Consider the following 25,543-nt stretch of genomic DNA (forward strand, 5'->3'; position numbering starts at 1 on the left):
AGGTGAGATCTTGCATGGAGCCCCAGACCGAGTGTGATTGACCGTCATCTTGAACTTCTTCCATTTTCTAATAATTGCGCCAACAGTTGTTGCCTTCTCACCAAGCTGCTTGCCTATTGTCCTGTAGCCCATCCCAGCCTTGTGCAGGTCTACAATTTTATCCCTGATGTCCTTACACAGCTCTCTGGTGTTGGCCATATACAGGCCCGTCTAAAGTTTGCCAATGAACATATGAATGATTCAGAGGAGAACTGGGTGAAAGTGTTGTGGTCAGATGAGACCAAAATCGAGCTCTTTGGCATCAACTCAACTCGCCGTGTTTGGAGGAGGAGGAATGCTGCCTATGACCCCAAGAACACCATCCCCACCGTCAACATGGAGGTGGAAACATTATGCTTTGGGGGTGTTTTTCTGTTAAGGGGACAGGACAACTTGGGTGATAACCTCCTTCCCTCAGCCAGGGCATTGAAAATCGGTCGTGGACGGGTATTCCAGCATGACAATGACCCAAAACACACGGCCAAGGCAACAAAGGAGTGGCTCAATAAGAAGCACATTAAGGTCCTGGAGTGGCCTAGCCAGTCTCCAGACCTTAATCCCATTTAAAATCTGTGGAGGGAGCTGAAGGTTCGAGTTGCCAAACGTCAGCCTCGAAACCTTAATGACTTGGAGAAGATCTGCAAAGAGGAGTGGGACAAAATCCCTCCTGAGATGTGTGCAAACCTGGTGGCCAACTACAAGAAACGTCTGACCTCTGTGATTGCCAACAAGAGTTTTGCCACCAAGTACTAAGTCATGTTTTGCAGAGGGGTCAAAAACGTATTTCCCTCATTAAAATGCAAATCAATTTATAACATTTTTGACATGCGTTTTTCTGGATTTTGTTGTTGTTATTCTGGCTCTCACTGTTCAAATAAACCTACCATTAAAATTATAGACTGATCATGTCTTTGTCAGTGGGCAAACGTACAAAATCAGCAGGGGATCAAATACTTTTTTCCGTCACTGTACCTAGTCCAAAGCCTCGGGTTAAAGACCTAAATTACACCAGAGCATGTCCATGAATTCTGTCAATCTGTGCATGGCAGTATGCTAACTTTGGCTTTCTTCTCTCCATAGCAGATGGAGCCCAGCCTGAGCTCTTCATTTTCCACCAGTCGTGCGCCCTGAAGAAGGACGAAGGGCCATGCAAGGCATTAAAGGAGCGTTTCTACTTCGACATTGACACGGGCCGCTGTGAGGCCTTCCAGTTTGGCGGTTGCAGAGGCAACGGCAACAATTTTGAGACCTTGGAGGCGTGTGAGGGAATGTGCCTGGTCTCTGGTGAGTTGTTGGACCCTTTCTCTGATTTCTTTGCAGGTCAAATGTAAAAATGTGCCTCTGTTGATGTGTGATTTTCTTTTCTAATTTGTGTACCATTTATCATTCTGTATATTCAGAAAGACACTTGATATTTTATTGTATTTATTCAGCTGAAGCAAGCACACACATGTTCTCCAGGAAATGTACCTTTTGTAGATTATATTTCCTTTACTAGGAATGATAAGATGTTCCCTGGTCAACTAATTCCCTGGTTACTATGTTGTTGGTTTCCGTCCTTTTCAAAACAAATATCTGCCATATTACCAATATATAAAAATAGATTGGACACTGAGTATGGTTAAATGCATACAATAATGTGATTATTGTGGATAGTAAGATTAATATAATAGTTTGATTAAAATGTTTACCTGCTTTGCAAGAAGAACAATTTCCCTAATAATCCTGTTTACATGGACACATTTGAAATCAGGCTACAGAAAATCACCAATCAAAATAAACGTTCTACCATGTTCTTTTTGCAAAGACTATTTGATTCTGAGTTCGGACATTTAAAGTTTGTATGTGAAAACTATTTTTAAACATACTTTAAATTTTTCCAAACTCTGTTCACTCACGCATAACAGGGAAGCACTTGCACTACCGGTACTGGCACATGCTCAGATCAAACACACCGCTGGAACGCCGATTAAGTTGTTTACATGTTCTAATAAATCTAAAGATTGCTCAGAAAACCAGGTGTTTTAATCAGCATATTCTGACTTCAATTATGACCTCACGCTGATTAAGATAAGCAGAGTAAAGTGTTTACATAACTAATGTCATAATCAGTTTATTATCGAATCAAACGTACTCACTGTTTTTGAGCCAATAAACACGATGAGGTCATCGACGTAGTTGGTTTGGCATGCAGGTTTTATTGAATAATAGTAGGGAGTTCCCAGTGTCCTATCACGTGGTCCTCTGTAGCTCAGCTGGTAGAGCATGGCGCTTGTAACGCCAGGGTAGTGGGTTTGATCCCTGGGACCACCCATACGTCAAATTGTATGCACACATGACTGTAAATTGCTTTGGATAAAAGCGTCTGCTAAATGCCGTATTATTATTATATTATCATATGTTCAACTTAGCAATACAGTTTTAATGCTTTATGGATTTGGGTGGAATGCTATTGTTGTTTTCACTTTGATAAGATTATCAGACCAAACATTCTCTCCCAAACACATTCCCAGTGCCATTCCGAGAAAAGTTTGGACGTTCCATTCCGAGAAAGTTTGGACGGTTCTCTGTCAAACTATCAGCCAAATCTATTGTCAAGCCTGGGACAATGGCACTGTTGGCTGTTTGGCTATGTGAAACAGACTGGCATCCAGGCTCATTCTCATTGTAGACACAATTGGGCTGTTATCTCTTAATAATATTATGTAGTACATGGGTAGTGTCTGGGCGAGTTAAAAGTGACATCAAAGTTGGCTAAATTACAGAAAACTAAGTTAGCTGTTTCAATCCACACTGTAATATGTGCATAGGATCAAAGCGTGTTTGTGTGTGTGTGTGTGTGTGTGTGTGCATGTGTGTGCGTGCATGTGCGTGCGTGTGCGTGCGTGCGTGCGTGTGCGTGTGTGTGTGTGTGTGTGTGTGTGTGTGCGTGCGTGCATACATACATTCCTGCAATTCATTTTGAGTGTTACCTAAACCTTGGGTGTTATTGAAATGAGATAGAAGCAATATTCATAGACGTCGGATCAATATGAATTATGCTGTGGATATCACAGTAGAGAAACCACGTGTGATACTCTACTTTGTCTGTAGCTAGAAACACTGGTTTCTTAAAATAATTTCTCAATGTCATTGTGGTACAACGTTGTATCATTGTGTGCATTATTCAGTTGATGTACAAGGGAATTGTGGGTGAATTTGCATCCTGCCGGGCCGGCAACACTTTTATTGTGATTCATTGTTGTTGTATTCAACACGCCGACGACACCAGTCATGTTGGAATGAATCATGCGTAAAAGAAAAGTAGAAAAGTGAAATGGGGTCTGTGAGGTCAGGGCTAACATCACTGTTCCACTGAAATATGTAAGTAGTATCCAAAGCCATTGTGTCAAGAGACAATGTCAAAATATGTTTCTATACCAAACCTCGAGATTAAAATAATGTCTATGTAGGAGTCAACAGTCAAGGACACATGAAACACATCAGATATTGGGACATTTACTTCAATTCTCTCAACACCTGCATGTTCTGAATGTGAACAATACGAAGACTGTTGTCATAAACAGAAATTCTCAAGGAACATATTTCTCTCTCAAAGTCTTAAAAGGAACATTTAAAACAAATAGTTAACAGCATTTGAGCAACGACAACTCATTTACCTTTTACCTAATCAATCTGTCTGCTCTCCACCAATTTCTGTAAATTCAGACAATGGATGATGACAATGATGATGGTAATAGAGTTACGCAACACTTCTGCAGGTGTTCAAAGCGTTTCATGAGAAAAACTCACCTCATTCACTCTCAATAAGTAGGCTCAAGGTCTAAGTCACACACTGTTCCAAGCCTGTGGCAAGGCATTGTTGGTGCGGCAGGTAGCTTTAGTGGTTAAGAGTGTTGTGCCAGTACCCGAAAGGTCGCTTGTTCTAATCCCCGAGCCAACTAGGTGAAAAATCTGTCGATGTGCCCTTGAGCAAGGCACTTAACCCCAATTGCTCTGGATAAGAGCGCCTGCCATTTTTTTTTTAATGGTTGTTTTCTTAATGTGCCAAAGAGGACAAAGAATAATGGAATTACTCAGCGAATCCCCCGGCTCGTTTGGTTGGTTTACAGCTCCCTGGCTACAGAGGACCATATCTCTAGTCCCCTGTAGCTCAGTTGGTAGAGCATGGTGTTTGCAACACCAGGGTTGTGGGTTTGATTCCCACAGGGGGCCAGTATGAAAATGTATGCACTCACTAACTGTAAGTCGCTCTGGATAAGAGTGTCTGCTAAATGACTAAAATGTAAAAATTACCCCTTCTGTGTCAGGGCATTATGTGTCACAGAGGTCCTCTGCCCTCCTCCCCCTCTGGTACCCCAACCCCCTACCAATCACAAGCAGAGAGCCACTCCAGGTCCTTGCTCTGACCTCAGCTCCATGCTTTAGCTTCACTATGAATGTGTAACAGGAAATATTAAATAAACTCCCTCCCACTCCAAACTGAAACTGACAGGCTGAACAATATGAGAGTTTAGAAGAATGGGGTCTGGCTAGATCATGGGACACTCTGTAGATAACAGCTCTAACTGTAGCTTAGAGATCCCATTATGTCACTCGCTCCTGGAATTTCCAACGTACACGTTATTCAGCTCTGCCAGTTTAGACCTCTAATTGCTATAGCCGTGTCATGTGGAAGTCTCGTCAAAGCTTATCCTGCCAACTGTAAACAACCGTAACCTTTTTGACATTGCTGCATAAATGGCATATAAATCGTCGGCCACTATTCACCTGCCTGCAGTCCTCTAGTTACATTTGTGTGGCATCGTCTCCCGAGAGGCCTCTTCAGACGAGGGGGCATCTGTGGTCAATGCGAGTATGGGAGTGCCGACGCGTCAGAGGGTCTCAGTGTCGAGGCTTAATTAACCCAGTTTTATTTCTAGCTTTATAAAACTCTTTAATTCCTCTTTTAAAGGAGATCCTCTCTATCAGTAAGTCCTGATGAAGCTGAGGCCCTGTTCTGGGATACATTGGAATATTAATGGCTCCATCTAGTGGCCATTCGTTTTTAATGCCTATGTAAGAAAATTCAATGGCACAATAGGAGTAGTCTTGAAACGTAACCGTCCTGCCTCCCTCCTTTCCTCACGGATCTGTCATGACTTTCCACCGCATCGCTTTCACCATTTATGTCATGTCAGATCAATGGTTACTTCAAGGAAGGGAGGAGGGAAGGATACCAGAAGTATTGTCCTTTGTGACTCAGTCCAGGTAGACCGTGACGTTTCAATCCGTTCCATTCATTCCATTCCAGCCAGTACAATGAGCCCGTCATCCTATAGCTCCTCCCACCAGCCTCCTCTGATTACATATATATATATATATATATATATATATATATATATATATACACAGTATACATACTACTGAGTGTACAAAACATTAAGAACACCTGCTCTTTCCATGACATAGACTGACCAGGTGAATCCAGGTGAAAGCTACACTACATGACCAAAAGTATGTGGACACCTGATCCTTGAACATCTCATTCTAAAATCATGGGTATTAATATGGAGTTGGTGCCCCCTTTGCTGCTATAACAGCCTCCACTCTTCTGGGAAGGCTTTCCACTAGATGTTGGAACATTGCTGTGGGGATTTGATTCCATTCAGCCACGAGTATTAGTGAGGTCGGGCACTGATGTTGGGCGACTAGGCCTGGCTTGCAGTCGCCGTTCCAATTATCCCAAAGGTGCTTGATGAGGTTGAGTTCAGAGCTCTGTGCAGGCCAGTCAAGTTCTTCCACACCGATCACAACAAACCATTTCTGTATTTCCTGAGTGGCGCAGTGGTCTAAGGCACTGCATCGCAGTGCTAACTGTGCCACTAGATCCTGGTTCGAATCCAGGCTCTGTCGCAGCCCAGCGCACAATTGGCCCAGCGTTGTCCAGGGTAGGGGAGGGAATGGCCGGCAGGGATGTAGCTCAGTTGATAGAGCATGGTGTTTGCAATGCCAGGGTTGTGGGTTTGATTCCCACGGGGGGCCAGTATAAAAATAAATAAATATATATGTATTCACTAACTGTAAGTCGCTCTGGATAAGAGCGTCTGCTAAATGACTAAAATGTAATGTAAATGTATGGGCCTCGCTTTGTGCTCGGGGGCATTGTCATGCTAAAACAGGAAAGGGCCTTCCCCAAACTGTTGCCACCAAGTTGGAAGCACAGAATCATCTAGAATGTCATTGTATGCTGTAGCATTACGGTTTCCCTACCGAACCATGAAGAACAGCCCCAGACCATTATTCCTCCTCCACTAAACTTTACAGTTGGCACTATGCATTCGGGCAGGTAGCATTCTGCTGGCATCCGCAAACCCAGATTAGTTCGCCGGACTGCCAGATGGTGAAACGTGATTCATCACTCCAAAGAACGCGTTTCCACTGCTCCAGCGTCCAATGGCGGCAAGCTTGGCGCTTGGCATTGCGCATGGTGATCTTAGGCTTGTGTGCGGCTGCTCTGCCACGGAAACCTCTAGAAGGGCAGAAATTTTACGAACTGACTTGTTGGAAAGGTGGTATCGTATGATGGTGCCATGCTGAAAGTCACTGAGCTCTTCAGTAAGGCCATTCTACTGCCAGTGTTTGTCTATGGAGATTGCATGGCCGTGTGCTTGATTTTATACACCTGTCAGCAACGGGTGTGGCTGAAATAGGCGAATCCACTAATTTGAAGGGGTGTCCACATACTTTTCTATATACACTACCAGTCAAAAGTTTGGACACACCTACTCATTCAAGGGTTTTTCTTTATTTTTGTAGAATAATAGTGACGACATCAAAACTATGAAATAACACATATGGAATCATGTAGTAACCAAAAAAGTGTTAAACAAATCAAAATATATTTTATATTTGAGATTCTTCAAATAGCCATCCTTTGCCTTGATGACAGCTTTGCACACTCTTGGCATTCTCTCAATCAATTTCACCTGGAATACTTTTCAAACAGTCTTGAAGGAGTTCCCACATATGCTGAGCACTTGTTGGCTGCTTTTCCTTCACTCTGCAGTCCGACTCATCCCAAACCATCTCAATTTGGTTGAGGTCGGGGGATTGTGGAGGCCAGGTCATCTGATGCAGCACTCCATCACTCTCCTTCTTGGTAAAATAGCCCTGACACAGCCTGGAGGTGTGTTGGGTCATAGTCCTGTTGAAAAACAAATTATAGTCCCACTAAGCCCAAACTAGATGGGATGGCGTATCGCTGCAGAATGCTGTGGTAGCCATGCTGGTTAAGTGTGCCTTGAAATCTTAATAAATCACAGACAGTGTCACCAGCAAAGCACCCCCACACCATAACACGTCCTCCTCCATGCTTTATGGTGGGAAATACACAAAGCACCTCACAAAGACACTGGGGTTGGAACCAAAAATCTAAAAATTTGGGCTGCAATTTCTGAGGCTGGTAACTCTAATTAACTTATCCACTGCAGCAGAGGTAACTCTGGGTCTTCCATTCCTGTGGCGGTCCTCATGAGAGCCAGTTTCATCATAGCGCTTGATGTTTTTTGCGACTGCACTTGAAGAAACTTTCAAAGTTCTTGAAATTTTCCGTATTGACTGACCTTCATGTCTTAAAGTAATGGACTGTTGTTTCTCTTTGCTTATTTGAACTGTTATTGCCATAAAATGGACTTGGTCTTTTACCAAATAGGCCTCTGTAGCTCAGCTGGTAGAGCATGGCGCTTGTAACGCCAAGGTAGTGGGTTCGATCCCCAGGACCACCCATACACAAAAATGTATGCACGCATGACTGTAAGTCGCTTTGGATAAAAGCGTCTGCTAAATGGCATATTATTATTATCTTCTGTATACCCCCCCTACCTTGTCACATCAGAACTGATTGGCTCAAACACATTAAGAAGGAACGAAATACCACAAATTAACTTTTTTAGAAGGTACACCTGTTAATTGAAATGCATTCCAGGTGACTACCTCATGAAGCTGGTTGAGAGAATGCCAAGAGTGTGCAAAGCTGTCATCAAGGCAAAGGGTGGCTATTTGAAGAATCTCAAATATACCAGTCAAAATATTTGTTTAACACTTTTTTGGTTACTACATGATTCCATATTTTTTATTTCATAGTTTTGATGTCTTCACTATTATTCTACAATATAGAAAATAGCAAAAATAAAGAAATACCCCTGAATGAGTAGCCCTCCTGTAGCTCAGTTGGTAGAGCATGGTGCTTGCAACGCCAGGGTTGTGGGTTCGATTCCCAAGGGGGGGCCAGTATGAAAAATGTATGCACTCACTAACTGTAAGTTGCTCTGAATAAGAGCGTCTGCTAAATGACTAAAATGTAAATGTGTTCTAAAATGTTTGACCTGTAGTGTATAAGAACAGTGCATTAGTGTGTTGGACAACTCCTGACATATTCCAGTGAGTATGTCATGTTGGACAGCAGCCATACCCTTGAAAGACAGAGGGACATATTATTATTCTGATGGGTCACCATTAATTCACCACCAAAACACAGATAGCTTTTTCCACCTTAGATGCCTTTCGGTTGAATCCCTGTTTTGAATTATTCAACGGGCTGGGTCACTCAAGCACAAAGGGAAAAAAGTATGCTCTCTTGTTGTGTTACTGTTAAAGTAAATGTCATTCTTTCTGACATGCTTTTACACAGTCAGGTAAAGCAATGTTTAGAAATTAAAAAGGACTTGATATTTGGTGATAAATGGATAAACAGTAGGATAATTATTCACAACATATTTGGGGATGACACTGACTCAGTTGTTAGTTTATCTCAGACAGACTCTTCTAGACCTCTATTCATCTGGGAGAACTCAGAGAGGCTGAGGGATTAGTACTGCTTTAATTACAGCATTTACATATTAATGACCTCTTCATTTTTGGGGTGTCTCGCCCGATGATGAAATATTTTTAATTAATTAAGTAATAATAAGTAAATGCAATATCACAGCCATAAAGTATCAGAATATGAAGTGACTTTTATCTACTGGGGCTTTGCCCTGGGCTAGTCATTTCAGCTGTGGGATATGTCCTATAGATGGGGTAAAAATCTAATCAACCACCCAACCCCCTGGATGACATCTATGTGGCACGCGTCCAGGTCTATTGTTCAAGGGAAGTCAGCGAGGACTCCACAAGTGCAAACTTTGGAAAAGTACTGTACCTGAACAAATTATGTTTTAATTGTTTAATTAACGGTTGTTGGATGGTGTATCAAATATTCATTCCACGTTTGAAGGGCACCCTTGTTTGTCGCCTTTGATAGAAAACGGTGAAACTTGCAAGCCCTTCAAAGGTTTCAGGACATCTAGCAAATGCAATGGAATATGAGTTCACCTGTCACATAATTTGATAACGGATATGTACAGTATGTTGTACTGGGAAAGGCTTTGACTAGCCCGCTTCTATACAAAATACATGGGAAGTTCACACTTTATAGTCCAGTCATAACTTCTCCTGCTTACCTCCTTGTATTGCTCAGACAGTGACAGGTTGTTGTTGGATATTTGTTTAGACATCAGAGGTAAATCTACCTGCCGTGATGAAGAGGATGATACCCATACCCTATCTGCCTACTGCATAGTGCTTACCCCATGCTTCATCGGCACTTGACTATGGTTCCAGTGATGTGCTCAACTCATCTTATTTCTGCCTCTTCCCCCTACATTCCTCCTCAATGTTCACCGACAACCATGAGACAGCCTATAGGGAGGAGGTCAGAGACCTGGCCGTGTAGTGCCAAGATAACAACCTCTCCCTCAACGTGATCAAGACAAAGGAGATGATTGTGGACTACAGAAAAAGGAGGACCGAGCACGCCCCCATTCTCATCGACAGGGCTGTAGTGGAGCAGGTTGAGAGCTTCAAGTTCCTTGGTGTCCACATAACCAACAAACTATCATGGTACAAACACACCAAGACAGTCGTGAAGAGGGCACGACAAAATCTATTCCCCCTAAGGAGACTGAAAATATTTGGCATGGGTCCTCAGATCCTCCAAAAGTTCTACAGCTGCAGCATCGAGCGCATACTGACTGGTTGCATCACCGCCTAGTATGGCAACTACTCGGCCTCCGACCACAAGGCACTACAGAGGGCAGTGCGTACGGCCCAGTACATCACTGGTGCCAAGCTTCCTGCCATCCAGGACCTCTATACCAGGCGATGTCAGAGGAAGGTCCTAAAAATTGCCAAAGACTCCAGCCACCCCAGTCATAGACTGTTCTCTCTGCTACCGCAAGGCAAGCGGTACCGGAGCGCCAAGTCTAGGTCCAAAAGTATTTTTAACAGCTTCTACCCCAAGCCATAAGACTCCTGAACAGCTAATCAAATGGCTGCCCAGACTATTTGCATTATCTATGCATAGTCACTTTACCTCTACCCACATGTACATATTACCGCAATTACCTCGACTAACCTGTGCCCCCGCACATTGACTTTGTACCGGTACCCCCTGTATATAGCCTCCCTACTGTTATTTTACTGCTGCTCTTAAGGGCTTGTAAGTAAGCATTTCACTGTAAGGTGAATACCTGTTGTATTCGGCGCATGTGGCAAATACAATTTGATTTGATTTGATTTGAATGTAACGTGGTGTCTTTTTATTACTTCAAATGTCCTTTCTCTCTCTCTCTCTCTCTCTTTCTCTATTTCTCTCTCTCTCTCTCTCTCTCTCTCTCTCTCTCTCTCTCTCTCTCTCTCTCTCTCTCTCTCTCTCGCTCTCTCTCTCTCGCTCTCTCTCTCTCTCTTGTCACGTCATCTCTCTCTCCACATCTCACTATGTCCATGTCACTGCCTGTCCATTCATGGCTAACTGTGTCAGCAGTCGACCCTCTATCTCAAATCAAATCAAATAATCTTCCTCCATGCCTGAGTATGTCTTCTCTCTCTCTCCCGCTCTCTTTACACCTCCCTCCCCCTCTCATCATATTTTCTGTATTTTCTGTTCTAGCACTCCAGTCTTAGTGCCACCTCTTTTTTTCTATTATTCACTATTTGCCTGGAAGTCAATGTACTGGGATCCAAGGGTAGACTGCAGCGTAGTGTAGATTGTATTTGACTTCGGGGAACAGGAAGCCCATTTCCCATACTGTACTTTTCAACATTTCCGGCTGTCAACTTTTCAAATGACTCAGTAGCTAGTACCCATTTCTCCTCTTTTCAGTATCTCAATAATGTTCTCCTCTTTTCAGTATCTCAATAATGTTCTCCTCTTGTCAGTATCTCAATAATGTTATCTCTCTCTCTCACTCGGCCCTCTCTCTCTCTCTCCATCTACCTCCGTCTGTCTCTAGTTGACAAGAGTCCCTGTCACCTGGAGGAGGCTCCGGGGCCGTGTCGAGGTCTGGTGACGCGTTACCTCTTTGACAGCCAGAGCCAGGAGTGCAAGCACTTCTACTACGGAGGCTGCTTCGGCAACGCCAACAACTTCAAGAGTATGAAAGAGTGCCAGGCCAGATGCCAGAACCCAGGTAGTCCGAAAGGGACCAACCCACCTTTCCTTACTAGCACTGACTTTGCTGGACTTTATTGAGGAAAAATGTACTTTCTATGCCTGTGATATGTGGTTGTCTCACCTAGCTATCTTAAGATGAACGCACTAACTAAGTCGCTCTGGATAAGAGAGTCTGCTAAATGACTAACGTGAATGTGCTAGGGCAGTATATTACTAATCTGATGGCTGAAAAGTTTGCTGTGGGTTCTTAGATAGTCATACCTCTTTGAAAGGCCAAATACTAACTTTTTTGCTGCAGTGCAAATAGGAGATAAGTCATTTCAGTGCAGTTGCCCTGTGGATATTGCACTTACTGGAAAATTATCTTGTTGATGGATTTTTTTTTCCGACCATCAAGTCATGCTTCACCTTCATTTTGCATGAAGATATTTTTTTTTGCCTTTTGAGCATATTCAATTATTTTAGACATAGGCCTGATTTCAAATTTGCTTACATTCATTGACAGCATTTGTCCCAAAAAATATCAATACCAATTTATCTTCATCAATTCTGAGTCTGTAGGTGTAATAACTTCTCTATGCTGTATGTTAATATTATAATGCTACTTCCTTGGTGAACAGGTTTTAATAACAGAGTACAGTCGTGGTCAAAAGTTTTGAGAATGACACAAGTATTGGTCTTCACAAAGTTTGCTGCTTCAGTGTTTTCAGATATTTTTTTCAGATGTTACTATGGTATACTGAAGTATAATTACAAGCATTCCATAAGTGTCAAAGGCTTTTATTGACAATTACATTAAGTTTATGCAAAGAGTCAATATTTGCAGTGTTGACCCTTCTTTTTCAAGACCTCTGCAATCCGCCCTGGCATGCTATCAATTAACTTCTGGGCCACATCCTGACTGATGGCAGCCCATTCTTGCATAATCAATGCTCGGAGTTTGTCAGAATTTGTGGGTTTTTGTTTGTCCACCCGCCTCTTGAGGATTGACCACATGTTCTCACTGGGATTAAGATCTGGGGAGTTTCCTGGCCATGGACCCAAAATGTAGATGTTTTGTTCCCCGAGCCACTTAGTTATCACTTTTGCCTTATGGCAAGGTGCTCCATCATGCTGGAAAAGGCATTGTTCGTCACCAAACTGTTCTTGGATGGTTGGGAGAAGTTGCTCTCGGAGGATGTGTTGTTACCATTCTTTATTCATGGCTGTGTTCTTAGGCAAAATTGTGAATGAGCCCACTCCCTTGGCTGAGAAGCAACCCCACACATGAATGGTCTCAGGATGCTTTACTGTTGGCATGACACAAGACTGATGGTACCGCTCACCTTGTCCTCTCCGGACAAGCTTTTTTACAGATGCCCCAAACAATCGGAAAGGGGATTCATCAGAGAAAATGACTTTACCCCAGTCCTCAACAGTCCAATCCCTGTACCTTTTGCAGAATATCAGTCTGTCCCTGATGTTTTTCCTGGAGAGAAGTGGCTTCCTCGCTGCCCTTCTTGACACCAGCCCATCCTCCAAAAGTCTTCACCTCACTGTGCGTGCAGATGCACTCACACCTGCCTGTTGCCATTCCTGAGCAAGCTCTGCACTGGTGGTGCCCCGATCCCGCAGCTGAATCAACTTTAGCAAACGGTCCTGGCGCTTGCTGGACTTTCTTGGGCACCCTGAAGTATTCTTCACAACAATTGAACCTCTCTCCTTGAAGTTCTTGATGATCCGATAAATGGTTGATTTAGATGCAATCTTACTAGCAGCAATATCTTTGTCTGTGAAGCCCTTTTTGTGCAAATCAATGATGACGGCACGTGTTTCCTTGCAGGTAACCATGGTTAACAGAGGAAGAACAATGGTTTCAAGCACCACCATCCTTTTAAAGCTTCCAGTCTGTTATTCTAACTCAATCAGCATGACAGAGTGATCTCCAGCCTTGTCCTCGTCAACACTCTCACCTGTGTTAACGAGATAACCACTGACATGATGTCAGCTGGTCCTTTTGTGGCAGAGCTGAAATGCAGTGGAAATGTGGATTAAGTTCATTTTCATGGCAAAGAGGGACTTTGCAATTAATTGCAATTCATCTGATCACTCTTCATAACATTCTGGAGTATATGCAAATTGCCATCATAAAAACTGAGGCAGCAGACTTTGTGAAAATTAATATTTGTGTCATCCTCAAAACGTTTGACCACGACTGTAGTACACTGTTTGTATTATAGTACATTTCTGTTACATGCTGTAACTTATTATGGAAGTAAACTCTAACTATGCTTTGGTTTCATGGCAGAAAACGCCACTGTGGCCCTTAAATTGGATGTGGTCCCTAAATTGGAGGTCACCGTCCCAGAACCCACTAGCCAGCCCAGGGTACAGCCTCTCAAAGTAACTGGTAAGACACCAATGTTTATGTATTTTGAGTTCATGTTTGTATAATCTTTATTTATTCAACAAATGATAGCTCTAGTAATAGATTAAAAAATCTAATTAATTATGCAGTAGCACCAAAAATATCTCAGGTAGGCCTAATCTGATTTAATAAAATGGATGTCTATAAACATAACCATATATTGATGTAATGTTTCAATAATCAGACAAAGTCATTGTTTCATTTGAGCATTAAATTTGCCTGTAGGCCTACTTTTTCATGATACTGTACACAGCGTCAGCACATTACACTGTTTGCCCAAGCAGCTTTTTATTTCCCCAGCATGCCAGTCAGCCCTTCTGCTTGGCAGGGCCAGGAAAGTGGGGTTGTGGGATCTCTGAAGACCATGAACCACATACACTAAAGTGAAAGGGCTGATATCATGTCAGCTGTTTTTTTAGAGAATTCTGAGGGAAGAAAAGGCTGAGGGAAAAGTTGTATCGAGATAGTGGAAATGACACACCATGTAACCCTGTGGATCTGTCAATGCTGGGAACACTATTGTATTGCTACAATCTCTTGGCAGCCCCTCGTGGTGGCGTGATGTATCTCCCTTTAAGTTACCTACAGTATCACAACTACTAATACAGTGAGGCGCTTTGAGCACAGGAATCCAGGAGTGCAGTCATTTGTCATGTGTACTACAGCAACTACAATAGCTAGGTAAGAGAGAGAGACAGTACATTTACATGCGCTATCTCAGAAATAGTTTAGCTGCTGGTAAACACTACAACGTATAAAGGCAGCATAGCGCCCACAATACCTCCTCCCTTCTCCTCCTTCCATGTGACACTGATTCACTGCTATTAGAATGGGAGTGTACAAGGTATGAGGAGAGAGTTAGTGCTCAGAAACACCACTGTCTGGGTACAGAGGTCACAACGCAGTACAAAGGGGCACAGGGAGTCTTTGGCCATCTCTCAGTCACAGACAAGTAGTTATGTCTAAGGAACTGCATCGCAGTGCTAGCTGTGCCACTAGAGATCCTGGATCTGTCGTAGCCGGCCGCGACCGGGAGACCCATGGAGCGGCGCACAATTGGCCCAGCGTCGTCCAGGGTAGGGGAGGGAATGGCCGGCAGGGATGTAGCTCATGGCGTTTGCAATGCCAGGTTTGTGGGTTCGATTCCCACGGGGGGCCAGTATGAAAAAAATAAATAAATAATGTATGCACTCACTAACTGTAAGTCGCTCTGGATAAGAGCGTCTGCTAAATGACTAAAAATGTAAATGTTAAAATGATTCATGTTACAGAATTCCACCCAGGTCAGTGAATCCAGTTAAGTAGTGTCTCTGTATACGTGGTTGTAATTCCAGTGAAGTGATATAAGAGATCTTTAGCACTCCCTTACCCCAAGGCTGACATTTTGTTGATTTTTTTTTCCCACAGTTTGATGCTTGAGGTTTCCTTTGAAATGGTACATGTACAAAGTAATAGTAGAAGCATCAGAGTCTAGTAGTCACTGTAACAGTAGATTTCCATTAACCTCACATCCAGGCTTTTAGGAAAGTATGTTCTATCAGAACTCCACTGCAGATGTAGCCTAGACACTTACACTGTACATACTAATAAAAGTTGCCTTTGGTACGATGGAGTCATTGTTGTACACCATGACTTGTGTTATTAGCACGTCATTTCATCTTACAATTGCCTCTGTGCGTTTCTTTCAGACTTCAATCCTCCGGACTTCTGTCTCAGTCCCATTGACAAGGGCACAACGTGTGACGGAGAGGAGAGAACTCAGAGGAGATATGTGTACAACCCCAAGGCAAAGAGATGTCAGTCGTTGCGCTACAGTGGCTGCGGGGGCAACAAGAACAACTTTGTCCTCAAGAGACGCTGCATGAAGATGTGTATGAAGCCAGGTAAGATCCAAGTTATCTCCAACACCAGCCCTATAGAGGTACCTGGGTTTGCAGGTTTTTGTTCCAGCCCAGCATTAACACACCTGATTCAAAGTTGTATTATTTGAAATAGGTGTGTCCGTACAGTACTTTTGTTCCACCCGTAGGTCTTTCATTTATTTATTTTTAGTCATTTAGCAGAGCGATTTACAGGATTAAGTGCCTTGCTCAAGGGCACATCGACATATTTTTCACCTAGTCAGCTTGGGGATTAGAACCAGCACCCTTCCGGTTACTGGCACAACGCTCTTAACCACTAAGCTACCTGCCGCACATTGAATTAACAGTGTTTTTGCTAATTAACATTTACATTATGCAATGTTCATTTCTAGACTAGTGCCATGGATAAGTGTTAAAAATGACTAATTTGTGCCATTTTGTTCCATTTTCAGATCATCATCACAAAGGGAAGGTCATTCGTATAAAGAAAAAGAACACCAACATCTTATTTCGATCTGTCTGAATAAAGGCTTCGTATTAAACCATTCCTACACACACTACTTTTTCATTCATCTTTATTTATATCATTCTTATTTGACTTTGGTATGTTCTTGTGGTCTTACGGCAGTTGTATAAAAGGCTTGTTTTGACCTATTGTGTAATATTGTATCGCTTATTGTAACCTTTTAACCCTTTTGTAAGAAGATTTGTTTTGTAATATCACCATTTCATACTTTTGTTTTTACTGTCACATACCAAACACAGGTATATAATTGTATTTTTTTTCCTAAGGACAACAGACAAGTTGTTTAATTGACAAATTATGAACATTCATAAACCCAAAAGTACTGCACTGCACATGTAATATCATACAATAAAACACATTATCTGTATCAATTACTGTACATTATCTGTTTAATTATTTTACCCCTTCATGTGAGTAATGTCTTACCATAAAAAAAAAAAACATTGCATTTTTTTTAAACCCAGGTGAAAACAACATATCAACAATATCAGCAATCAACCCATTGGAGACTACATTTCATTTGGCATAGTCATCAACATTGCATTTTTGTGCATTCTGTTCCAAGTCCCCTTTCATATTGCAATATGCAGGCTATTGGAATTGACTACTCTGATAAGTGCATCTTTTAGACACAGGGGGGCAGTGTTGTATTATCATGATAGGCTAACGTTTCCATATGGCTTTCACTTGAATGATATATGACCGCAAATGGACAAATTACCTATTGGTTTGTCTGGAATTTCTCTGCAATCATAGCCTACATTTAGATTTGTTATGATAATATGTAATGACCTCGATAGATCATAAATGAGATAATGTCCAAAACTGTTCTCGAATTGAACTGTTTATTGACCCAGAACTCACACAGGTGTCACGCTCTGGCTCCGGGACTTTGTATGTTGAGCCAGGGTGTGTTCGTTTCGTTGTGTTCTGTTTGGTTGGGTTGTCTATGTGGTTGTTTCCTTGTTTGGTCGTGTGACTCCCAATCAGTGGTAACGAGTGTCAGCTGTCGGCTCGTTATCTCTGATTGGGAGCCATATTTAAACTGTGTGTTTTCACCTTGTGTTTGTGGGTTTTTGTTCCTGTACAGTCATTGTCACTGTGGACTTTACGATCGTCATTTGTTTTGTGGTTTTCGTGTTAGGCTTTAATTAAATAAAGTCATGTTCGCTCAACGCGCTGCGCTTTGGTCTACTCATTCGTCAGACGATCGTGACAGAAAAACCCACCATCAAAGGACCAAGCAGCGTGTCCAGGAATCGGCAGCCTGGATGTGGGAGCAGCGTCGGAGGGACGAGAGGCACCCCCAAGAAATTTTTAGGGGGGGGCACAGGGCATGGACGACGGGGCTGACGGAGGCAGAGAAGGGGCGAATTCAAAAGGCCACCAGGTTACGGGGGCTACTGGTCAAAGTAGGGAAAGGAGATGTAGAGGCACGGCGAGTGGTACTGGGGTGTATTACCAGTCCGGTCCGGCCCGTTCCAGTTCCCGGGGTAGAGCCAGTGGTGTGTGTCCCCAGTACGGTCCGGCCTGTTACGACCCCTCGCACCAAATGGACGGTGCGCGTCGCCAGCCCAGCCCGGCCTGTTCCTGCTCCACGCACAAAACCTACGATGTGCGTCGCCAGCCCAGCCCGGCCTGTTCCTGCTCTACGCACAAAGCCTACGGGGTGCGTCGCCAGCCCAGCCCGGCCTGTTCCTGCTCCACGCACTAAGTTAATGGTGCGCGTCGCCAGCCCAGCCCGGCCTGTCCCTGCTCTACGCACTAAGTTAATGGTGCGCGTCGCCAGCCCAGCCCGGCCTGTCCCTGCTCTACGCACTAAGCCTACGGTGTGCGTCGTCAGCCCAGCCCAGCTGGTCCCTGCTCCACGCACCAGGCCTACGGTGTGCGTCGTCAGCCCAGCTCGTCCTGTCCCTGCTTCCCGCACCAGGCCCACGGTGTGCGTCGTCAGCCCAGCCCAGCCGGTCCCTGCTCCACGCACCAGGCCCACGGTGTGCGTCGTCAGCCCAGCTCGTCCTGTCCCTGCTTCACGCACCAGGCCCACGGTGTGCGTCGTCAGCCCAGCCCAGCCGGTCCCTGCTCCACGCACCAGGCCCACGGTGTGCGTCGTCAGCCCAGCTCGGCCTGTCCCTGCTCCACGCACCAGACCCACGGTGTGCGTCGTCAGCCCAGCCCAGCCGGTCCCTGCTCCACGCACAAAACCTACGGTGTGCGTCGCCAGCCCAGCCCGGCCTGTTCCTGCTCTACGCACAAAGCCTACGGTGTGCGTCGCCAGCCCAGCCCGGCCTGTTCCTGCTCCACGCACAAAACCTACGGTGTGCGTCGCCAGCCCAGCCCGGCCTGTTCCTGCTCTACGCACAAAGCCTACGGGGTGCGTCGCCAGCCCAGCCCGGCCTGTTCCTGCTCCACGCACAAAACCTACGGTGTGCGTCGTCAGCCCAGCCCGGCCTGTTCCTGCTCCACGCACAGAGCCTACGGTGTGCGTCGCCAGCCCAGCCCGGCCTGTTCCTGCTACTCGCACCAAGCCAAGGGTGCGAGTCGTCAGCCGGATCCAGCCTGTTCCTGCTACTCGCACCAAGCCAAGGGTGCGAGTCGTCAGCCTGGTTCAGCCCGTTCCTGCTACTCGCACCAAGCCAGGGGTACGAGTCGTCGGCCTGGTCCAGCCCGTTCCTGCTACTCGCACCAAGCCAAGGGTGCGAGTCGTCAGCCTGGTTCAGCCCGTTCCTGCTACTCGCACCAAGCCAAGGGTGCGAGTCGTCAGCCTGGTTCAGCTCGTCCCTGCTACTCGCACCAAGCAAAGGGTGCGAGCCGTCAGCCTGATCCAGCCCATTCCTGCTACTCGCACCAAGCCAGGGAGGCGAGTCGTCAGCCTGGTGAGGCCCGTTCCGAATCCACGCATCAAGCCTAGGGTGCGTATCGTCGGCCAGGTCCGGTCCGTTCCTGCCTCACGCGCCAAGCCAGGGGTGCGCGTCGTCAGTCCAGATCCTACCAGCTGGGTCAGATCGGACCGGGGGCGCTACGGGGGGATTGAAGAAGGGTGGTGGTCAAGCCCGAGCCGGAGCCGCCTCCGAGGAGTAATGCCCACCCAGCCCTCCCCTGTTTGGGGTTTTTGAGGCGCGGTCGCAGTCCGCGCCTTTAGGGGGGGGTACTGTCACGCTCTGGCTCCGGGACTTTGTATGTTGAGCCAGGGTGTGTTCGTTTCGTTGTGTTCTGTTTGGTTGGGTTGTCTATGTGGTTGTTTCCTTGTTTGGTCGTGTGACTCCCAATCAGTGGTAACGAGTGTCAGCTGTCGGCTCGTTATCTCTGATTGGGAGCCATATTTAAACTGTGTGTTTTCACCTTGTGTTTGTGGGTTTTTGTTCCTGTACAGTCATTGTCACTGTGGACTTTACGATCGTCATTTGTTTTGTGGTTTTCGTGTTAGGCTTTAATTAAATAAAGTCATGTTCGCTCAACGCGCTGCGCTTTGGTCTACTCATTCGTCAGACGATCGTGACAACAGGCTACTATCTGGCCGTAGCCTACGCCAAATAAATCCGTTATAACAATAACAGGTATTCAACTCACTGTCGGGAAATGAAAAGAGAATTTAACAGACACGTAGTGCCCAGCCTGTGTGTCACTGATGTATGGACATAATAACCAAACAAGGAGGATTAGGCTAATTACTGTACTGTGCTGTTCTTGTCTTGTAATGAACATATCGGGGCTACCGCTGTTCCACCAACCACAAGGGCGCCTGGCACTGACACATTCCAGGCGTTCCCTTGATTGGTAGACGGCAGGGGGACTGGCATGCTGAACCCCGCCAAACCCAAAAATAAACGGATAAACGTGCCCTGATAACCACACAACAATAGAGAATCAGAACACAGGTACATAGCTGTTGCTACAGTATACATACGGTACATCTCATCCAGGTAACTGGCAAAATAAAGGAAACACCAACATAAAGTGTCTTAGTAGGGCGTTGGGCCACCACGAGCCAGAACAGCTTCAATACTCCTTGGCATAGATTATAGTGTCTGCAACTCTATTGAAGGGATGCAACACCATTCTTCCACGAGAAATACCATAATTTGGTGTTTTGTTGATGGTGGTGGAAAACGCTGTTTCAGGCGCACTCCAGAATCTCCCATAAGTGTTGAATAGGGTCTGGTGACTGAGACGGCCATGGCATATGGCTTACATCGTTTTCATGCTCATCAAACCATTCAGTGAACACTCGTGCCCTGTGGATGGGGGCGTTGTCATCCTATGGGGGCATAGCAATGGTAGCCAAAATAATGGCCAAAAGTATGGCCTACCCAGCATTTTTTACATAAGACCCTAAGCATGATGGGATGTTAATTGCTTAATTAAATCAGGAACCACACCTGTGTGGAAGCACCTGCTTTCAATATACTTTGTATCCCTCATTTAGTCAAGTGTTTCAATGATTTGGGCAGTTACCTGTATGTCAGTCAGTTTACCTACTTATGATAAAGCCTATGGGATAAACCAAGTCTAATAATGAGATGAACACACACAGGTTTGTTATGCATAGGCCTATATGCAGGTAGACTTATTGAGAAGTGTGACAAGTGACAGCACTTGCTTCTTCCATATGAGAAGACATCAAATGGCGGGAATGTTGCTCTCATTTAGAACCAGGCCCAATGTTTACAGCCAATGCATTGGATCAAACTTTGCTGATGGAATAGTTGAAACAATGCAGAGCACTCACCAACGAATGTGGTCAACATGCTACCTTTAATTTTTAAAAGCATTTAATGTCGGCATTCGGCCATTTCTGCGTTCCTCGTGGATAGGTCTTATCAGGGATGGGCAACTGGTGGGGACCCACTTTTGAAGGCCCGCGGATCAATTTTCAAAGACATTAAAATGCAAGGTGGGTGACACAAAATTTCGCTTAGGGCCGCAGAAGGCTAGGGCCGGCTCTGACTACATGTGTGGGTATGGATGTGCGTATGCAGATGCGCGAGCCACTGCGGCCCCCCATGATGAGTTCAGATGTTTTGTGTCCCCCACCCCTATCAAAGTTGCCAATCCCTCGTATATATCTTGCCGTCTGCGTCCATTGCTCGTGATTGATAAAAACTTGGTGTGTTCTCCTGAAGAGTTGTAGATTAATTCGTGATGTAACAGGAAGTAGGCTAATGTGAATGCCTCCCACAAGCTGACAGCGGCTCCAGTCCGACACTTTATGCATTGAGTGTTGAAACCCTTTGGGTTTGGTTCACTACCATTGCTGCGGAGGTTGCGTTTGGGCAAGTAAAAGCTGTCGCTGGAGTGATTGGTCGGTTTATGTGACTTTCTAAATCGCGTTGGCATTGGATTGTGAACTATTCGCATCAGGTAAGAACCATTCGAATAGCGTATTAATAATGGCCATATTTACGATCTGGTTGAGGATTACTATTTTATTTTTCCAGTTTTATCGATGCATATGTGCTTTCTTTTTCGTTTTCTTAAATCAATAGCCTATAAATATCAAATTCAAGATCATGATAATCGGAAAGAGTCAGTTGTAATGAGCTGCATTTCTGTCGGGTAAATGTAGAGCTGAAACTGGCTTTTTAAAGCTACCTGGATAGCACTGTCAACAGGGATAGCAATAGCCTATTCCTTGTAGTCCTCCAAAAACAATTGCGCACCGCAGATAATTTGCACTATTTTGCATAATTCCATGGAGAAATTAGAATATTGGCGAGGTGGTAGCATATGGAAGAAGAAGACCCCCAATTGTGTCAATAACGAGGCTATATATATATATAGCTGACAGGGAGTCATCATACAATCATTGGTAAAAGCCTATGCATACTTAATCAGTAATTTAGGTTAGTGTTTCACCGATTTGTTTGATTTTTGACAAGGGTTTTCATTTGAAAGGGTTTGAAAGGATTGGAAAATAAAACAAATGCAAGGTAGCCTATAAGTAAGTTTGTGCTGCAACATGCTACATAACATGTTTATAAGGAAGACAACACCTGCAATATTACATTTTTATTAACTCTCAGCCCCCATCCAGTGATGCGTTTTTACAACCTTATATAACCTTTCCAAACTTTAGGATACAATGGAACCTAAGTGTTAGGCTACCCACATTTACATGTTAGGGCACTGATGTGGTGGGTAGGTAACCTATAAATCATACATTACCATGATGACCATGTTAGTGCAAAACAAAAAGGATTCCCTGGGCATTCTACAAGTTTACATATGTCATATTACTGTTTGACAATGAGTTGACTGGATAGTTATTATTTTTGGCCTGAACATTGAGTTTAAAGAATGATAATTATTGTATCACAGATAGCCATCTTGTTACTGTCTTCAGATTCAAAGAAAATGTTTTTTTTTTCACAGAAACCGATAGGTTTGAAGCAGCACTATATTAATAAAAACATTATTTTAAAAAAACAGACATGAAAGAATAAGCATGGTGCCTTTTTACATGTCATGGCACATCCAGTTGAACTGATTTCTACTGACAGCATTGTAGTGTAAATATGCCCGCTCTCCTCAGTCATGTGGTATACCCCAACACTGGTGTCATCTGCATGGTTATGTAAGCCACCGATTGGAAATGATGAAATGTTTTGGGGCAGCTAGAGGGAAGAACATGATGAATATGATGATGATGATGATGGTGAGGATGATGATGATGGTTATGATCACATTTGGCTATGATGCGATGAGAAAGGTAGAGATATTACTCCCTAGATGTACAAACCAAGTACTATAGAACATTCAAGTCCATCGGGACCATTTAGACATTTTAAAACCTTTCCAGATGCATTTTGCTGACACCATTATTTCTCCTCTGCGCCCTTAACATCCATAGTTTGCACCCTTTTAACTCACATTCTCACGAGTCGAATTACATATTTAACGTCCACAATAACCCACCGCCATGAAACCCCCCCTGATATGAAGCAAAATATTATTGCTTCGCTCAACATTTATGAAATCCTTCATGGTTTGTATGTGTTCCATTTAAATGCTGAGGAAAAGATGGCCGATACACCGTGTGGCCTGGAGATATAGGATAGCAGGAGAGTGTTTTTTCGAACTGACTGAATACCCAATGGGAAGCAGGCGTGTCTAATAAGTCTACAAGGATTTTCTCTCAAAATCCTCAATGGCCAAGTGTTCACAGTAAATATATGAGCTCATATAGTGAAAGGAACCCAGACATTTTTTTGTGTGGGGAGTATTTGTGTTGAACTGTAAAGCATTGGATTTGGATTCCTCCCCCCGAGCAGTCCTATGGAGTGGGTGTTGCAGGCTGACTCCAAATGGGATATTAAATGTTAGTGTAGCAAAGGTGCCTGCGTGACTTGGTGACAATGCCTCGAGAAGCTCAGTCATCTACATGGCACAGAGTATGCCTAGGCTGAGGCATCCAGAAGAGTCAACAAGGAGAACATGTTGAAGATGGAAAATGTGTCTGTTTTTCTGTATTTCAGATCAGTTAAGCTCAGCCGTTATCGTCTGTCTAGGGATTCACATTACATGTTGATGTAGTTCTGTCCTTGAGCTGTTCTTGTCTATTCATGTTCTGTATTATGTCATGTTTCGTGTTTTGTTTGGACCCCAGGAAGAGTAGATGCTGCTTTTGCAACAGCTAATGGGGATCCTAATAAAATACCAAAATACCATATGTGTGAATATGAACTCACTGCTCACAATGTTATGAAAAAGTGTGCAAACCATCCACAACATGGGGGGAATAAACAAAATAAATACCCTTCTTCCAAGACAAATTTGATTCTCCCAAGAGCTACCTTCAAATCGGATGTTGTTCAAAGTTTTGTCTGCGAAGTAGATCTCTCAATGAATTGAGAGTGAATTCTCAACACAACTCTCCCATTACCTTTCCGATATCTAAACATTATCTTAGCCGACAGCTGCCACACAGTCTACGACAGCCTGCACTCACCCAAGAAGGTGTATCCAGGTTATCTCCCTCTCCCCAGGGAGCAGATAGATTATGTTTTTTTATTTGATTTTACCAGGTAAGTTGACTGAGAACACATTCTCATTTACAGCAACGACCTGGGGAATAGTTACGGGGGCAGGAGGGTATGCTGCTCAGCCATCTTCCATGTTTTGAAGTCGGGACGCACAAACACAAATGCATTGTGACGCTTTTATCATGCTGGAGGCCCCTGGTTGTCTGACATAGAGAGCTTCTCTCTCTCTCTCTCTCTCTCTCTCTCTCTCTCTCTCTCTCTCTCTCTCTCTCTCTCTCTCTCTCTCTCTCTCTCTCTCTCTCTCTCGCGCGCTCTCTCTCACGCTCTCTCTCTCTCTCTCTCTCTCTCTCTATCTCACCAGACCTTGGTTTAGTCATTAATCTGAGAGCAGGCTAATAGCACTACCATCTCATATCCTGTCTCATTCAAGTGCATCAGGGCCATTATTGAAATCCCCTGTCTAAACAACAACCTCGACACACGTCATATCTTTACCTCTCTCCCCGGGTCTCGGATATTACATTACACTGAACTACATTGATGCTGATATGCATCACTCTCTCAAACCTCCCTCTAGTCCATGTATTTAATTCGGAGTCAAAACCCAATGATGTTAAAAAGACCCCCCCACACACGCACGCACACACACACACACACACACACACACACATATTACAGAGGATTCTTTTAGTTAATGACTTGAGCAAGGCCCTTAACCCTAATTGCTCCAGGGTCGCTGTTGATAATGGCAGGGCCGTGACCCCACTCTCCGAGGGTGTCTCGGGGAGTTGCGAAATGCAAAAAAACATATTTCCAACTCACACATGCGTATTAATACACACTTGTACATGTGTGGAATAAGACAAATATAAGCAACCACCAAATTATTGTCATTATGTTGTTGATTATAACTATGTATGTTTCACTGACAGCCCAGTCATGTTGACTGGACGTAGCGCGTGTTATTGCAGCAGTCAAGCCCTTTAGACAGCGTGTTCTATGCTTGCGTGTGACTGCTAGGCTAATGTCTATCTGAGATTAAGTGCCTTGTGAAGGATGAGGACAGTGGCCATTTCCAGGGGCATTCTGTGTTGATACGTGCTAAATAAACTGTCAGAGGCTGACACGACCCTCCTGATTTAGAGGCTGGGACTAATTCTCCATGAATATAGAGGAGGTGGCTTCTGATAGGGCACGGAGAGTGAGAAAGGATCCCTGGGAGTTAGTATGCGTATCTTCTCCATCCAGTGGAGTTAG

The 25,543-nt window shown here is 44.3% G+C and overlaps 2 protein-coding genes across 4 annotated transcripts in view; both read left to right on the forward strand.

The window, feature by feature from the left end:
* Positions 1-16,678, forward strand: part of tfpia (tissue factor pathway inhibitor a) — a 58,507-nt gene extending 41,829 nt beyond the window's left edge. For 2 of the 3 annotated variants that reach the window (XM_041843784.2, XM_041843786.2), the window contains exons 2-6: positions 1,123-1,323; positions 11,352-11,528; positions 13,800-13,901; positions 15,608-15,802; positions 16,234-16,678. In XM_041843784.2, the coding sequence (XP_041699718.2) occupies positions 1,123-1,323; positions 11,352-11,528; positions 13,800-13,901; positions 15,608-15,802; positions 16,234-16,304 (746 nt within the window). In that variant the 3' untranslated portion in view covers positions 16,305-16,678. Of the gene's footprint in view, positions 1-1,119; positions 1,324-11,351; positions 11,529-13,799; positions 13,902-15,607; positions 15,803-16,233 lie in introns of all 3 variants that reach the window. The other variant, XM_041843783.2, reaches the window with a different exon arrangement.
* A 4,690-nt stretch (positions 16,679-21,368) lies between these two features.
* Positions 21,369-25,543, forward strand: part of LOC121536482 (calcitonin gene-related peptide type 1 receptor) — a 34,337-nt gene continuing 30,162 nt past the window's right edge. Inside the window, exon 1 of the mRNA XM_045206751.1 lies at positions 21,369-21,665. The gene's annotated coding sequence lies outside the window, so the exon portion shown is untranslated. The remainder of the gene's footprint in view (positions 21,666-25,543) is intronic.

This window comes from Coregonus clupeaformis, chromosome 23, assembly GCF_020615455.1.
Source record: "Coregonus clupeaformis isolate EN_2021a chromosome 23, ASM2061545v1, whole genome shotgun sequence".
NCBI lineage: Eukaryota > Metazoa > Chordata > Actinopteri > Salmoniformes > Salmonidae > Coregonus > Coregonus clupeaformis.